Source organism: Notothenia rossii (assembly GCF_949606895.1).
Source record: "Notothenia rossii genome assembly, chromosome: 10".
Taxonomy (NCBI): Eukaryota; Metazoa; Chordata; class Actinopteri; order Perciformes; family Nototheniidae; genus Notothenia; species Notothenia rossii.
In genome coordinates this window covers 35,717,695-35,735,131 of record NC_136908.1, presented here as the reverse complement: position 1 = coordinate 35,735,131, position 17,437 = coordinate 35,717,695, and the positions used below count along the sequence as shown (strand labels likewise).

Below are 17,437 nucleotides of genomic sequence, written 5' to 3'. Positions count from 1 at the left end.
ACTGCAGATTTTAAAAACGTTTTATAGAATAAAAGCTCACTGCTGGACGTTGTAGAAATGCTTGTGTGCACCACGACAAATGAGCCTCATTCACTTGGGGTTGTTTGCGTGGTGCAAACAAGTTAATTTAGCAAAGTTTGTGACTCCACCACGCAATGCGGTGTTAAGGAGTCGTGGTGGAGTCATGCATTCTGGTGAGATCAGGTTGTCACAGAAGATGTTTGGAAGACAACAATGACTAACTTCATGAACACAGTGTGCTGCTCACCTCCTCAACCAGAGCAGAGAAGTGCTGCAGTGCATTGTGGGACAGGTCTCCGTACAGCAGGCTCTCCTCCATGCAGTCCCGACGCAGCGCGCTCCGGCTCCGCTTCACGAAGTACACCGCCCTGCCCCTGCTGCCAGAGGCGGGGGAGGAGGGGAGGGCGGTGGCGGGCTGCAGCTGCCCGGCCGCGGTCACAGACACCACCAGTGTCCGCTGCTCGGCCCGGTCCAGGAAATCCTGCAGAACCCGCTGGTTGTCCTCGCTGGACACACAGCTGTGCCAGCGGTCCGGCTGCAGTCTGAGGGTCCTCAGCACATAGTCCCGTATGAAGGCCAGTCTGCTGTCCTCTGCGGGGGGCTCCATGTCCGCACGTGCTGCTGTCCTGGGCCTGACTGACTGGGAGCTCTGTATCTCCGTCTCCATAGTAACCAGAGTTTGCTTTCACCAAGCCGTTGCTAGGGAACTTGAGAGACCTGCAGCTGACCCAGGAGTTCCCTGTCTGTCTGCCTGTCTGTCTGCCTGCCTGCCTGCTGTCTCTCTGTCTGTCTGCCTGCCTGTCTGTCTGTCTGTCTGTCTGTCTGTCTGTCTGCCTGTCTTTCTGTCTGTCTGTCTGTCTGTCTGTCTGTCTGTCTGTCTGTCTCTCTGTCTGCCTGCCTGCCTGCTGTCTGTCTGCCTACCTACCTGTCTGTCTGTCTGTCTGTCTGCCTACCTGTCTGTCTGTCTGCCTACCTGTCTGTCTGTCTGTCTGTCTGCCTGCCTGCCTGTCTGTCCGTCTGTCTTATTCTTGATTGGTAGCCTACTTTTAAGAAAGTAAAGAACTTGAAATGAAGTCATTAAACTATTTTGTTCACAAACCCGCAAAGTACATCCTGTAGCGAGTAAAACTCTAACACAGAAAAGACCTGTTTATGCTGCCCCAGAACGCCTCGTTGGAGATTTCTCTTTTTTAAATTACATTAAATGTTACTTGTTCGACGCTTTTATCCAAAGCGACTTACATACTCAATACTGGGGGCAATCCCCACAGGAGCAATTTCCATTTTTCCATTGTTTTCTTCCTGGGTTCTGTGACGTGTGAACACCCAAATCAACAACAAATGACCGGATTGGCCCAAATAGACCAATCCGCGGAGCACCTCACACCAGAGTCCTGCACGGGGACCTGCTCCCGCCCCGCACCCGTGACGTGCAATACCGAACCCGCCCCGCTACCCGCACATATTGCCAATTAGTTCCGCAACCCGACCCGACCCGTCGGCACAAGATCCGCAACCTGAACCGAACGCGCATATAGGCCTATGTGAGCAGTGAAAACATGCAATTATGAACACACGCAGTTGCATATTTGGCTCAAAAAGCGTGGGATTTTGGTTCTTTTCTCCATCTAGGATGACACCAACAGCCTCCCAGACGTTGGATTTAGCTCTTGAGGAAGTACTGAACATTTCAGATCACCCGTCGGGTTACCCGATGCAGGACTCTGCCTCACACACCAGGATCCCTTGGCTAACATAACACGGAGTCCCCATTGACTTGCATAGAGCTCCCTGAACCCTGGTAATAGACAAGTTGGGATCGCGGAGAAATGCTCTCCGCAGACCCATCATGTATGTGTTGCTTCTTTGGGGCTTGTTTTTATAGACCTGGTTGCTTATTTCTCTCAAATCTGGCAACAGAGTGGGCAGGGCGCAGTGTCTAATTGTAGCAGTAAGCTAACGAGTACTGATAAGCTTCATTTTGTTTTGATCCAAGGCTGCACAACTGAACTGATCCAATGCTGCTGTGAAAAAAATAAGCTATATCCATGTTGGATAGAATATCCGATTTAAATAAAAAAATAACCTTAAGGGACAACTTGAATGCTTTTTTTCTTTTTTTTCTCTTAATGCATTGCATAAAGATCGGATCGGGAAAAATCGGTATCGGCAAATTGTCAAAATCAAATGATCGGAATCGGATCGGGAGCAAAAAAAGGTGGTCGGGACATCCCTAGTTATAAACCTTTTTTTTACTCAATATCAAGCCACACTTATTGTTTTTACTTTGGCTGTCAGTGTTTGTGTGTGCTCAGAATGAGTTTCGCCTGAGCATAGAATATCTTTATCAACTTAAAAGTAGCCTATAATTACTTAATTATTTTCAATTGTATTCAAGTGGACACTATTATTGTATCCATTGTAGTAGTTTGGTTTATAAGCAGGAGGATGTGATGCTGTAGGCACACAGAGGCAGTCCTGTGTGAGGACCCTCATCTGACAATACACGTGAGGAGCATTCAGTGGGCTCGCCCCGTCAGGAATGACTACTTTTATGAACGTGTCAGTGAGATGATCTTGAAGCACCTGAGGAGGTTGAGCTCCTATAAGACTTTGAAGATCAAATGGTAAATGGAGTGTATGATATAGTGCTTTATCTGTCAGGGTGAGCGAAGCAGGCAGGACCCAAATGCAGGAACAGATCGAGGTATAACTGAAAAAATACCTTTATTTCAAGGCTACAACTATACATACAGAGCAGAACTTTCTCCCCCGTGAACACACTCAACAACAACAAGGATCTCACTAAGACTAACAGAAAAAGCAGAACCATTAAACATGACACTGTATGAAATGTGTTATTTAATAACTTATCAGCATAAACTGTATTTAGTTATTTCAGATTTATAAATACATTTTAATTTCTAACGCTGATTTTTATGAATTATGAATCATTATCAAAGTGTGTGATTGAGTTTAATTGTGTCATGCCTTTGCTATGTGCAAACATTATTTGACAGAGACCAGAGAGTTCATTGTAGACTCATTAGGCAGTTTATCAGGTAGTCCTAGCTGTCGGATACCACAGTGCTCCATGAAGGTTATGGTGTATACCTGTACTTCCTGCACGTCACCAGCAGAGGGCGTTGCAGGCTTTGATTGCTTCCAGCTTCTCTGGGACTTGTCTTCAGGCTAACAGTGTCATAATTCAGTTCAGATTTGGATGAAGTCTTATCCATATATTGTTAAAAGTACATGATTTTACTTTATTAGGTTTTGAACGTTCTTTGCAGAGAAGAAGGTCCACTGAATGATCTGAATGAGACAGACGCAGACCCGGCCTCCTTAACTCAAAGCATGAATGTGAATTTAAAACCGAGTTTAACATCAATGGTAGCCTACCCAAAACATATACTGTAGTAACAAACCTTTCATTAAACATGATTTTACTTTGTAAAATGTATCCTGTTTCAGCACCACATAAGGTGCAGTAAACCAAAGTGTTTCTTAGTGTCACGGAAAACTGTCTGTTTTCCTGTTTTACTTTGAAAGTGTTCATCCCCTGGCCATTTCTCAATGTCGAGTAAACCTGCTGCAGAGCCACTATTTCAAGTATACTACGTCATCGAGTGGCGCCGAAGACCTGTTTAAATGCATGTTAAATGCCAAGCATTCTGCACCACTCGATGACGTAGTATACTTGAAATAGTTGCTCTGCAGGAGGTTTACTCAACATTGAGAAACGGCCCCTGTCTCATGTCTGTCTTTGCTTCCTGTCTCTGTCTGATTATCTGATTCTGGTCACCTGGTGCCTCTCCAGCTGTGTCTTGTCTTCTTCATGTGTCTCGTATGAATATAGATTTTGTGGGTTCTTTGAATTTACAAAGGAGAGATTTTTGGTCTGGTTGATGTTTGTAACCTTGAATAAAGGTCATTCTCAGTTTAAGCCTTTGCCCATGCGGCACTTGGGTCCTACCTGCCCTGCTCTCCCTTAACACTTAACTGAATACATTCAGGAGTACTTGTGGTGGTGGTATTTGTCCTTAACTGTCCATGGACACATCCTCAATGATCTAAAATGAATATGAACTGAGTTCACTACATTAAGCATCAAAAGAGCGAAAGACAATACTTGTGTTTAAATGCTCATGTTGCTGTAACTCACTCATATTAACACTGGGTGCACACAATGTTAGAAAAGCTTACTAGTGGCCTCTGGTGTCACCTTGTTTCAGAAAGAGATGGAGAGCACACCCATAGACACAGCTATTTGTAGGTCCTCAGAGGGACGTGTAGAGCTGTATATCTTGCTCCATACATTACTACGATCAGCAGGCCTTGTGCTCGTTGGATTATTTATAAGGTCTTACAAATGGCTCGGAACGACCCTGGTTACTGTGTTTCTCCGGAGGGAGGTAGGCGAGACGTATTGTGGTCAGTGGTGGTGGGGGGGCAGAGCTGTGCTCTGCCAGTCAGGTCTGGCCTCAGAGCCTCTGAGGTTTGTCAAAAGAAACACTGATGGTTTTTAAAGAGCTGCAGGCCATCACTGGATGGGTAATTTACATACTTTCTAGATTTTGGTGAGGGGCCAAAAGCAACAGGCTGGAGGCTCACTCGCTCTGGAACAGGATATTGGGTTAGTAATGGCTTTCAGGGGACCAGCAGAACGACATGAAAGGCTGTTTTCACACATATTGAGAGCTTGCAGAGGATTGGGCATGAAACTATCTATAGATAGGACAGTCAGGAACATGCTGGAATGAAAACATTTCACTTTTGACCTCGCACAACACAAATTACAATTGATTTGTTTTATAGCCCAATAGCACAATAGTCTCAGGGGGTTTTACAGACTGTACACACTTGGTGCATAGAGATCAGCAATGGATGAATCTTCTCCTCCAGTCAGTGACATTAAACCACGGCACAGAAGATGGAAGTGAAAGCAAAAGTAACGTTTTAATTTCGTGAAAAACTGGGAATTGACAAACATTAAAGCTCATCAGAAAACAGCACAAACAAACAGTTGGGCCGAACTGTGGGTCAGTGTTTAAAGGTTAAAAGATGTTCAGATCCGGGGACTGAAACAAACATTCTCTACTGAATGAGGAACTTTTAAAAAACACTCTTTAAGAGCATTATTTATTATGTGATTATTCCTATTTGTCCACTTTGAAAGTGCATACAACAGCAGTATTATAATGGCCTTAATGTCAGCTCTAACTGAGGGCCCCTCTGGGTTTTGGCCCTTGGGGGACACCTTACCTGGGCTTCAGCCTCTGGCAGCAGGGTTAACCCCCCCTGGGGCTCGGCCTGGCTGAGCTCTTCCTAATTGTCATGTAATCAAGCCCAATTAGGAGCCAATTAGAAGCAGAATTTCACCTCTGCGGATAGCGTCCACATCAACCCTGGACGCTGAGCAGACTCTGGTTTTATTATTCATTCCTGGGTTTATAACAAGCACACACTTTAAATACTTCTCCTGTTGAAATAAAACACAGAGATAGAGCTGGCAAAAAAAACGTGCTGGAAAATTGTTTGTGATAAAATATGTCCTCTAGCAGTGTTTGAGGTACAGATATAAAGATATATTTAAATCAGACATTGACTCTTTGTGTCATGCATCTTCCACAGCGGAGCCCAGAGGCCACCAAGGCCTGCAGCAGGGGGGGGTTACTATGAGTCCAGAAAGCTGTTGATGAAAGGACTGACATGACATTAAAGTCTCTGTCTCTGGCATGGCTGCAGAGTGTCCTTTACCCCACAGATTCCTGTGATACGGCTAAAGTAAATGTGGGCCTTGTTGTATATGCCTTACCGAAGTATACTGTTTATTTAACATCTCTAGTGTGCTGAGTTATGAGTAGTAATGATTACGCAAATGCCCAGTGTTTGGGCTATTGTACCAGGAGTGCCTCCAAACAGGCCTACTGGTGTTTATTTGAATTTTCCATTTTATATTGCCATGTGTCATTAGGCTGTTTAGAGTTTACTCTGAGTGATGGATAGTTTCCTTCACCCCTCTCCACTCACTAAAACCTGCAGGATGGCGCGTGCTGGTCCTGAAGGTGGAGACTACATGCATTTGTGTGTCCTGTCTCCATGGCCAGAGATAATGGCATGACAGATGTCTTATGTCATACAACACAGACAACAGCTGTACAGCCAGTGCTATTTCTGGACTTCAGTCTTCAACCGTGCTTCGAAAGGAGATGATTTCTTTCTGACCACCTGCAGGTTGAATGGAAGTCTATGAGAAAATGACCTCACTTTTTCTGAGCCACAACCTATGGTTGCGGTTGAATTGTCAGTTTAGCTTAGGAACCTTCCTAACGGAGTGAAATGACCCGGAAGTCCCTCAGTGGCAGCCATGATAAGAGAACATTTGAATTCTCTAGAATGATAGGTGTAGCGTCCCCAGCTGAATAATGGTCATACTCTCGAACTGATGGTATCCTGTTATTGTACACCCTTGCATGTATACATTAAGTATCAACGTACCAACGTAAGATCTATGAAAAGAAAGAAAACACAATAATTAGCCACCATCTCACAGATAAAACATCTCCATTTCTTGCATTTATAAACATTACATTTCTAATACAAACTAAATAATGCAATTATAGCTCACTACCGCCCCCTACCTAACAGAGCAGAACACATTTAGGCTAATATAGCAGTTTTGCTAATTCAAAAGCATGGACTCAAAACTGTAAAACTACGAAATAACACCACATAATATCAATACACATATACATTAAAGTAATAACAAACCTTGTGCCCCTATCAGCCAGATGCTAAAACCCCAACGTAACTAATTATTTGATGTTAATTTCTCCGTCATTACACGTGTTTACACTCCTTCGTTCTCTATTCACTTCCGGAAAAGGTCCCTTCAAAATAAAAGTCCGGATATTATAACTATCAAAATAAAAGTACAAAACTAAAACTTACATTTTGAAACAACATATATCTATTGCAGTTATGATGTCATAATAACATACAATTATATAAAACACAATTTGCTTACATCTTTGTTCTCTTTTGAGAATCAAACAAAACAGATTTAAATAAAAAAAATTATGCAAACAAACAAGTGAAATGAACTAAATTGGCTGAATTGCTTTTAAATCACTGGCAGGAGCGACAAGTGAGAAGGAGCAAAAAGTGAACAACGAGGGAAAGATTGAACAAAGAGAAAGAGTAGAGGACAGAGAGAGTAATGAACAGGAAGAAGACAGAGAGACTAAAGAAGATGGAAGAGAGGCTGCAGGTTATGGAAAGGAGAGAGACATGGCCTCTCCTGCATATACAGATCATTAATATTAACAATCAACTGACTCTTATCTGAATAATGTATGCTGCAGCCCACTGACATGGTTTGAAATCAATATATTATACAATTTGAGACCCCCCACAGGACTTAAAAAGCACCTAACTAGATCATGAAAATCCCCAAAGCCTCAGGGGGGGGAATACCCCCGAACCCCCCTAGCATGTTTGGACGTCGGTATTTAGGAAATCCTGGATACGGCCCTGGCCACAATAAGTGAATGGTGGTGATGGATCCACACGCTCGGACGGCAGATCTGCCATACGTTGTTCTTCTGTGAACCTCCTGAGTTGTCTGCATGTAACACACTGATGCAGGTAGGTTGACACAGCTCTGTTGATTCCTTAAATCCAGTATCCATGTGATCTTATCTCATTAATAGTCATGCCTTTACCTTGATGTTGTACCTTCTCATGATAATGAGCTATTATTGTCCTGGTAATGGGATGGTCCTTTGGGATTATCACTGGATGTTTCAGTGAGTCAAAGAGAGATGCATTTTTCAGTCTTCCTCCCACCTTGAGCAGCCCGTCTTGATCCAGAAAGGCATCCATCTTGTACAGTTTACTCTGTCGAGGAAGCTGAGTTTTCTTACTGAGCAACTTTATCTCTTCTGGATATATATTTGTCTCTGTAAATCCTTTATGACGGTATGCTGTGCATCCTCTCGTTCTTGTACTGTGCTGTGATTCGTTGATTTATCTCTTCTAGCACAACGGATGAGACGAGCGACAGCTTGAGTTGCCTTTGACCATGAAGAAAACTTTGACGATCTGTCTGAAAGACTCACTTGTTCCACTGTTTGTGTGTTTAGTGTCTGAATCTTTTTGATTTCAGGATCTCCAATCTGCATTTCTGTGATGACTTCTACAGCTGGTGGTATGTCCTTCTCCAATAGAAACTAAGGTCCTGTGAGCCAGCGACGTGAGAATCTCATTTGCCCATGAACCTCTAGACGCAAGGTCAGCAGGGTTATCGTTAGTAGAGACATATCTCCACCGCTGAGGAGTTGTACTTAGGTGTATTTTCTGTATCCGGTTTGAGACAAACATGTGGAAATGACTTGCTTCGTTGTTGATGTGCCACAAAACAACCTTGGAATCAGTCCAGAAATATTCATCAATATCTTTCAAACCAAGTTCCTCCTTTAAGGTGTTGACACAACAGCAGCTGCCAACTCTAGCCTGGGGATTGTTGCCAACTTAATTGGAGCGACTCTGGATTTTCCCATAACCAGAGCACAATGCACATCTCCATCTTCCTTTACTTATCTCGGATGCGAGCACACATGGTTATGGTCAATGCTCCTTTTTCACAGCTTGTCCGAATTCAGCGGGCACACAGCAGCGTGGTATGATTATTTTCTCCAAGTTTGCAAGATCATTCTTCCACTGTTCCCACACTGGTTGCAGTTCACAGGGAAGAGGGTCATCCCAGCTGGTGCCATGCCTACACATTTCCTGCAGCACCTTTTTCCCCATTAGCAGGAAAGGGGCAAAAAAAAACAGCGGGTCATAGAGGGAAGCAACTGTTGATAGTATGCCTCGTCTTGTTGCTGGCTGTTCCTTTAGGCAGACACGATACCTGAAAGTGTCAGTTTCAATATGCCAAAGGATTCCTAAGGCTCTCTCCATAGTTGATTCATTAAAGACCAAGAGAAGTTGTTTCAGCTGGACGTTCAGATGGTGGTATGCTTTCCAGCACTGATTTGTCATTACACACAAACTTGTGCAGTCTCAGACCACCCATAACACAGAGTTTTTGAGCTTCCTTTGCAAGCTGAATGGCGTAGTTTGCACATGGTACACTAGTAACACCGTCGTCAACATAAAAGTGGGAACAGGCTCTCATTGTCCGTGGCAAGTTGTTTTAGTCCATAGTTGGCGCATCCTGGTGAAGATGTAGCACCAAAAAGATTAACCTTCATGCGAAATTCTTGTGGTTCTGCACAAAGATCGCCATCTTTCCACCAAAGGAAACGCAGATAGTCTCTGTCACCTTCATACACGTGGAACTGATGAAACATATTTTCAATGTCACACATCAGTGCTACACGGTGCTGCCTAAATCTGATGAGAACACCGGACAGATTATTCAGCATGTCTGGGCCTGACAGGAGATGATCGTTCAGTCTAGTTCCCTTGTACTTAGCGGAGCAGTCAAACACCACACAGAGCTTATCAGGTTTCTTGGAGTGATATACCCCGTGATGTGGAATGTACCACTTCTCTCCTTCCTTTCCTTCGCTGTGAACTTCTTCTGCATCGCCCTTATCAATTACTTCTTTCATTAACTTCACATAACGTTATTTGTACTTATCATCTTTCAGCAGCTTCCTTTTAAGGTGACTGAGCCGGATTAAGGCTAGTTGCTTATTGTCAGGTAGATAAGGTCTCTCTTTAACAGGGAGTGGCATCTTCCTCTGAATTCCTTCCTTTAACATGTTCAGGAAGAGGATGTCGTCCTGAGACACAGTCTTTCCATCTTTATTGGCATCCTGAAAGTCAGATTCCAATACCCTTAATGCATCTGCTGGAGTCACTGGAGGGAGCTCCTTGACAGCAACTCTGTGGCACATATTTTTAAAGATTGGTGACTCATTCTGTGATGATGTGTAACTCACAATACTTCATCCTAGATCTGTGCGAACTGCATAGGGTTCACTATCTCCTCCCATGATTACTTGCTGTGGTGCCAGTGCTCTTGAGCAATTAAAGCCTATCAAAAGGCCAACTTCACAATGTGGTGGGATTTCATCTGTATTATGCGGAGATGATTCCAGTGCCTTGCCGTTTCACAGGTAGGAATGTGTTTTCGATTCACTGGTATGCAATCCTTAGTGTAGGTTGGAGGCAGATCGATGAGGATTGTGGATTTCAAACCTCTCACTCTGAGACCTTGGACCCTTTCACTGTGCACCAATACAGATGTAGCGTTTCATTTCAGACGCCAACCCGTGCGGTTCCGTGATCTGCACGGGGTGGGCCCCTGCTGAAAAGGAAACCCCCCCCGCAGGACTTGATACGCCCCCTTGATAAATAAATGTAATTTTAATGAAACCAGCTGCAATGGATCATGGATCCACCAGGGGGAGCCGTGAAAAGCTGCCACACTGGAACTCATGTGAAATAAACAGCTGATAGATCTACAGGTGTCTGATATAGCGGATATTTGTTAAGATCCATATGTCACGGATAGGATCATATTCTGTGCTAAATAAGAGACATGTAATCATTTACAAAACATCACCAGGTTTTTATTTAACAAAATAATGTTGTTTAATTCACGTAGGTGTAAGTACAAAACCATCGCTATGTTTTTTCATCAGGAAATGCAGCCCGGCTCAAACAGACGATTTTCAGTCATCATCCTCACGATCATTTAATGTATCATATGTTTGCGAATTGAAATGAATGCACTAATGTAGTTTAATCCACGTGAGTTTACAACAACAAAAATAATCACTTTGTTTTTATATCACATCCGACCGGAGGAAAATGCAGCACGGCTCTCACTACCGATAATCCTAATCCCACGGGCAAACAATAATATGTACAGTGTTAATAGTTTACTGTATTATTAGTGTCTAATATTAGGCCTACTGCTATAACAATCACACATTGAGTTGTTAAAATCAGACCGTTTTTTTTTTTTTAAACAGTCTGAATGAAACGGCAGCTCTCAGGTGATCAGGTGTGTGTTTACCAGTGTTGGGACTAACGTGTTACAAACTAACGCACACAACTACCTTTTGCAGTAACTAATAACGTTACTAGTTAACTATTCCCATTCAGTAACGCCGTTATAGTTACTGTGATTTAAATGGGTGCGTTACTGCGTTACATTATGTGATCCAACTGAACCAAATCTCCCTGCGGATGTAATTTACAGGCGAATGCAGCGATGTCCTCTCACAGTACTAGGGCTGTGCAATTTAATCGATACTGCGATATATATCGATATTTTGTTTCCCGAGAAAGTATCGATATTTCAGCGCGGGTATCGATACATTAAGTCCCATTCAAATCCCCCGTGTTCCGCCTGGCACTCTGCTCGCTGCCCATCCCCCCCCGTTCGCTTTGCATGAAGAGCGAGCCGAGCCGCTAGTGTTGCTGTAGAGCATTTCAGACGCCGGTGTCTTCTTCTCGCAGTGAGTGCGAAGCGGTTCAGGAGAATGGCGGCAAACATTAACCCAGCACCTTCGTGCTTAAAAGCAGATGTGTGGGAGCACTTTGGCTTTAAAAAGAAGAAGGAAAGCGACAATTTAGATAAAACTATGGCAGTTTGCAAGCTGTGTCACACAAACGTGAAATACTCTGGAAATACCACTAACCTACGAACCCACCTACAACGTCACCACCTGGACAAGGTAATGCTAACTGGGGAACTCAAGAAGCTGCGGCCACGGCGTGACCCAAAACAAACCGTGCTGGACAGCAATGGCGGTTGTTCCCACAAGTTCCCATCTACTTCTCCTAGGTCGCAGAAGATTACAGAGTCCATTGCCTACTTTATTTGTCAGGATTTGAGACCTTATTCCGTGGTGGAAAACATAGGCTTTCGGCGCATGGTGAACGCGATGGAGCCCCGCTATCCTGTTCCAACCCGCCAACACCTCAGCAAGGTTTGCGTTCCCAGGCTGTATGCTCAGACAAAGGCACACGTCAAAGTCTCCCTGGGCAAAGCAGAGAGAGTTGCCCTGACGTGCGACGGGTGGACCTCGCGAACAACTGAAGCATATGTCACCATCACGGCCCACTTTATTAACGAGGAATGGGAGCTTGTTACATATGTATTACAAACCAGGGACATGCCCGAGAGCCACACCGGACACAACCTGGCAGAACATCTAAAAAAGGCCCTCGCTGAGTGGGAAATCACAGAAAAGGATCCAGTAATTGTCACTGACAACGCTTCAAATATGACATTAGCAGCTGAGGAGGCAGCGTTCACACTTCACGTCAAATGCTACGCACACACCCTAAATCTGGCTGCACAATGTGCCCTCAAAATCACAGCAGTCGCACGCCTGTTGGGAAGAGTGAGACGCATTGTGAACTTCTTCAGACGAAGCACCACAGCCAACCACATGCTGAAAGAGAAACAGAGGCTTCTACAACTACCAGAGCACAAGCTGATGACGGACGTTGTTACAAGGTTTGTGCGCAGTTACTTTTCATTTGTTTATTTTGTTTTTATTACTAATTTATTTTGTCATTAATAAATACATTTAAATAAATCTATAAATAAAGTTTCTTACTTTTATTTAACTACAGGTGGAACAGTGCACACGACATGCTGGAAAGATTCCTTGAGCAACAACCGGCCATCTGTGCAGCCCTGCTCTCGAGTGAGGTGAGGAAGACCGAGAAGGATCTGTGCACACTGACTGAGTCAGACGTGACAACAGCTGAAGAAGTAGTCAGCGCGCTGAAGCCCATGAAGGAGGCTACACAGTACATGTCCAAGGAGAAGACCCCAACGCTGTCAGTCATCGCACCCCTCCAGGACACACTGATCAATGGAATGAAACCGATCGAAGGTGAATCTGCTGTCATAAAAGAGATGAAGGCTGCCATGTCTGGGGATCTTCAGAAGAGGTACATCGACATCAAGGCAACTCTCCATGCATGTTCAGCAATGGATCCAAGATTCAAAAGTCTTCCCTTCCTGACTGAGAGCCAAAGAGAGGAAGTTTTTGATGGACTGATTACAGAGGCTCAGGCTCAGCCAATGCCATCAGACTCAGAGGTAAGGCAATGATGGCACTGCTAGGTTTAACCCTTGGCCTTGTATCCTATGTAACATCTCCTGGTGAGAGTAAGCATAGGCCTAAATAATACATTGTTCAAAGTTTAAAAGGCAAATCCTACAACGTTAACTGTTTAAAATGCATAAATATTAAATTGTTTAAAAAGCATAAATACTATAATGTTAACAGTTTTAAAGGCATAGATTTTAAATACACTAATTAAAAGATTTATTACAGTGAAATCTCATGAATTTCATTTCATGTTGACCTATTTCATTTAGTTGTCACTTTGGAGTGTGGTCGAAGAGGGCACAGGAACATTTGATGGTAGCGCTGATGAAGGGATGGCATCCGAAGAAGAGAATGTAGATGATGGTGTGCAATTCAAGGAAGGAGAGAGCAGTCAAGGTCAGTATCACCCATTGTTATCCAGTGAAGCACACTGTTGTCTGAACCTCTGAGTAGGAATTATGGAATGTGATTAACTATAAATAATGTGTTTTTGTTTTTATTGTTTATTTATTTGAAGGTCATCCTTCACCCAGGAATCCAAAGCCGTCTTGTCCACTGGCTGCCCTTCTTGGTGGTGAACGATACGGTGGTGGAGCACAACCCAAGACAAATACCCAAGAGAAGCAGGCCAAGGAGCAGATGACCCACTACAAGGAGGCAGATCTCTTGGAAGTGAAAGAAGATCCACTGGTCTGTTGGAAGGAGCACCAGTATGAGTATCCACTCTTGTCACACCTTGCTAAAAGGTACCTGTGCATCCCTGGGACTAGTGTCTCCTCGAAGAGGGTCTTCTCTACCGCCGGAGATATCTTCACTGCTCAGAGAAGTGCACTTCAACCAGACCACGTTGATCAGATTATATTCCTGAACAAAAATCTGAGTAGAATGTAGATGCAGTTATGTAGAGAGGAGCCTGTTTAGTGTTTTTGGCTTAAATGTTACTCCTTTGGAGTGGACTTGAATTATTTTACATTTAAATGTTGTTCTTAGTTACTTGAATTATTGGCAGGTACATTTTACATTTAAATGTTGTTCTTAGTTACTTGAATTATTGGCAGGTACATTTTACATTTAAATGTTCTTAGTTACTTGAATTATTGGCAGGTACATTTTACATTTAAATGTTGTTCTTAGTTACTTGAATTATTGGCAGGTACATTTTACATTAAATGTTGTTCTTAGTTACTTGAATTATTGGCAGGTACATTTTACATTTAAATGTTGTTCTTAGTTACTTGAATTATTGGCAGGTACATTTTACATTTAAATGTTGTTCTTAGTTACTTGAATTATTGGCAGGTACATTTTACATTTAAATGTTGTTCTTAGTTACTTGAATTATTGGCAGGTACATTTTACATTAAATGTTGTTCTTAGTTACTTGAATTATTGGCAGGTACATTTTACATTTAAATGTTGTTCTTAGTTACTTGAATTATTGGCAGGTACATTTTACATTTAAATGTTGTTCTTAGTTACTTGAATTATTGGCAGGTACATTTTACATTAAATGTTGTTCTTAGTTACTTGAATTATTGGCAGGTACATTTTACATTTAAATGTTGTTCTTAGTTACTTGAATTATTGGCAGGTACATTTTACATTAAATGTTGTTCTTAGTTACTTGAATTATTGGCAGGTACATTTTACATGAAATGTTGTTCTTAGTTACTTGAATTATTGGCAGGTACATTTTACATTAAATGTTGTTCTTAGTGACTTGAATTATTGGCTACCTCATATTCTGTGTTAAGCTAAAAATGCTGTAAAAGAATCTGTTCAGAACAGGCCACCTGCTGCACCTATTAATTGTCCATTGTGATACTGCACTTTATGTTTCTACGTTTCAAAGGCTTGCAAGCTACAGTTTGCACTGTTTGCGTTTCAATAAATGAAACAAATTTTCTCACCACATCTTTTGATTCATTTTGTCCAGCATTTGCAAGCTGTAGACTCTGTCTAGTCAGAGCCATATATTGTATAATTGATGCTTTCAGTTTTCAGTTTAATTAAATCCAAGTCAATGGAACACTCACAAGATGTCACAAAAATCACACTGTCCCTTTAAAATCTTTCAGAAAATGATGTAAGTGTATCGAATTATATCGAATCGTATCGTTGGGTGAATATCGTGATATATATCGTATCGTGAGCTGAATATCGTGTATCGTATCGTATCGTGAGATTAGTGTATCTTTACAGCCCTACACAGTACCATGGAAAAGTGAAAGTGACCAGAGAGGAGTGATGATTGGTTAACGCGGGGTAACATTGCAGGGTAAGCCAATCAGAGACAGAGTTGGGCGGGTCTTGCCTTATGGGGAAAATACACAGAAAAACAAACACTTGCTAAGGCTAACACACACACATACACGGCAACGCCCACCACCAGCACACACACACTATGGCAGATGCAAGTATCAGCGAGAGCAGCAGCGCATTTACAACTTGGAGATATAACCACTATTTTCAATTTGTGGGGATAAAGGATGCACAAAATATTACGGTCAAATGTAAACTGTGTGCAGGACAGAAAGCATTGTCCACATCGAATAACAGCAACGCCGATCTCCTGAAGTCGCCAAAGACCCCACCGTCTCAACCACCGGCAGTGAGCCAGATGGAGCAACACCATCTAAACAGCCAAAAAACGATTTTTTTAAATCGCCACATGTCACCCAGGGTCAACTAAACAGATTGATTGCTGAAAATAGTTTGTTTGTCTTCAGTGTCAGTCTGACCGTTTATTATTTATCTAATTGTTACTGCCAAAAGAGTGTAGTTCTTGTTTAATTGTTACACTGCCAAAATAGTGTAGTTGTTGTTAATGTGTGCACTGTGGTGATTGACATTATTCACCCACGGATCTGTGGGTTGGGGTATTGTTCTGCACGGACATTTTAGTGAACCGGACTTCCTGTTTCCGCCGGTCTTCGCTTCCCGGGCATGAAGTTGTTTACAATGGTTTTCAGATGCTAAATAAAAGTCTAGCTTGTACCTTTGATACCCCGCCTCCGACTCCCATCTCTCGGCACCACAACATTGCCAAAAGAGTGTAGTTGTTTTTATTTCATATTGCACTACTTAGAACTTGATTGTTGAGGCCACAATAAAGATACCTGCTTTATTGTTATTGCACAGATTACAGGTACTGAGACAACGAAATGCAGTTTAGCTTCTAACGGTGCAACAAGCAGTAAAGTGGAAAGTAATGTACACAATCTACAGAATAAAATATAGAATTAATTGAATGATGAATAAACAGTGAGGGGTATGAATACACTAGATATATACAGCAGCCTATGAGCAGTATTAACAGTGTGTATGAATATGCTAAGATATATAAAGTATGAAAACGGTAAGCAGTGCAAGTATAGCATACATGCCAACCTTTCCAAATCCAAAAGAGGTAGGTTTGCGCGTGGCAAATGTGCACGCCCAAATTAGGTAATCAGAAGAAATGGAACCCCAGTAATCACATGTATCAATCAATCAATGTTTATTTATATAGCCCAATATCACAAATGTTACATTTGTCTCAGTGGACTTCACAGTTTGTACAGAATATCAGTATGACAATACGACACCCTCTGTCCTTAGACCCTCACATCGTACAAGGAAAAACTTCCAGAGAAAACCCAGTTTAAAGGGAAAAATGGGAGAAACCTCAGGGAGAGCAACAGAGGAGGGATCCCTCTCCCAGGACGGACAGACGTGCAATAGATGCCGTGTGTAAATTGAAAAGATAATACATTTGCAACATAGGTAGTCCAAATGTTTGGAAATGCATGTGTGTATAATAGGAAGATGAATCCATGAGTATATCCATCCAGGACTTATGATCCAGGACCACAGCCACGACTCAAGATCCAGGACTCGCAATCCATGACACAGGACCGCAGGATCATCCATGACTCCGGATCCCGGCGTATATAGACACCAAAAAGAAAGACATTTGGAGAAGCTGGGTTAATCGGAACATGAGAGTACACAGGTATAGACAGAGAGAAGGAAGAAGTAAGATGTCCCCCGACAAACTAAGCCTATATCAGCAAAACTAGGGGCTGAATCTAATCAGCCCTAACTATAAGCTTTATCAAAAAGGAAGGTCTTAAGCGCACTCTTAAAAGCGGATAGGGTATCTGCCGTCCGAACACAAACTGGAAGCTGATTCCACAAAAGTGGAGCTTGATAAGAAAAGGCTCTGGCTCCCATTGTACTTTTAGAGACTCTAGGAACAACCAACAACCCTGCATTCTTGGAACGCAATGCCCTAGTAGGACAATAGGGTATAATGAGTTCTTTAAGGTAAGATGGCG

The 17,437-nt window shown here is 42.7% G+C and overlaps 2 protein-coding genes across 3 annotated transcripts in view; one reads left to right on the top strand and one right to left on the bottom strand.

The window, feature by feature from the left end:
* The window catches only part of LOC307021607 (dynein beta chain, ciliary-like), a 44,077-nt gene extending 43,240 nt beyond the window's left edge, over positions 1-837 (bottom strand). For both annotated transcript variants that reach the window (XM_079653863.1, XM_079653864.1), the window contains exon 1: positions 269-837. In XM_079653863.1, coding sequence (XP_079509989.1) covers positions 269-688 — 420 coding nt within the window. In that variant the 5' untranslated portion in view covers positions 689-837. The remainder of the gene's footprint in view (positions 1-268) is intronic.
* Positions 838-8,665: 7,828 nt separating this feature from the next.
* On the top strand, positions 8,666-15,030 carry LOC307021841 (E3 SUMO-protein ligase ZBED1-like). The gene is made up of 4 exons (XM_079654318.1): positions 8,666-12,511; positions 12,631-13,105; positions 13,388-13,514; positions 13,636-15,030. Exons 1-4 carry the CDS (start codon positions 11,529-11,531, stop codon positions 14,007-14,009), a joined length of 1,959 nt encoding a protein of 652 aa, XP_079510444.1. The 5' UTR covers positions 8,666-11,528; the 3' UTR covers positions 14,010-15,030.
* Positions 15,031-17,437: the final 2,407 nt, after the last annotated feature.

Excerpts from the sequence above, each read along its gene's own strand:
- LOC307021841 (XM_079654318.1), top strand. The coding sequence starts at position 11,529 with ATGGCGGCAAACATTAACCCAGCACCTTCGTGCTTAAAAGCAGATGTG. Across the intron at positions 13,106-13,387 it reads CAATGCCATCAGACTCAGAG|TTGTCACTTTGGAGTGTGGT; the intron begins GTAAGGCAATGA and ends TATTTCATTTAG. Across the intron at positions 13,515-13,635 it reads GGAAGGAGAGAGCAGTCAAG|GTCATCCTTCACCCAGGAAT; the intron begins GTCAGTATCACC and ends ATTTATTTGAAG.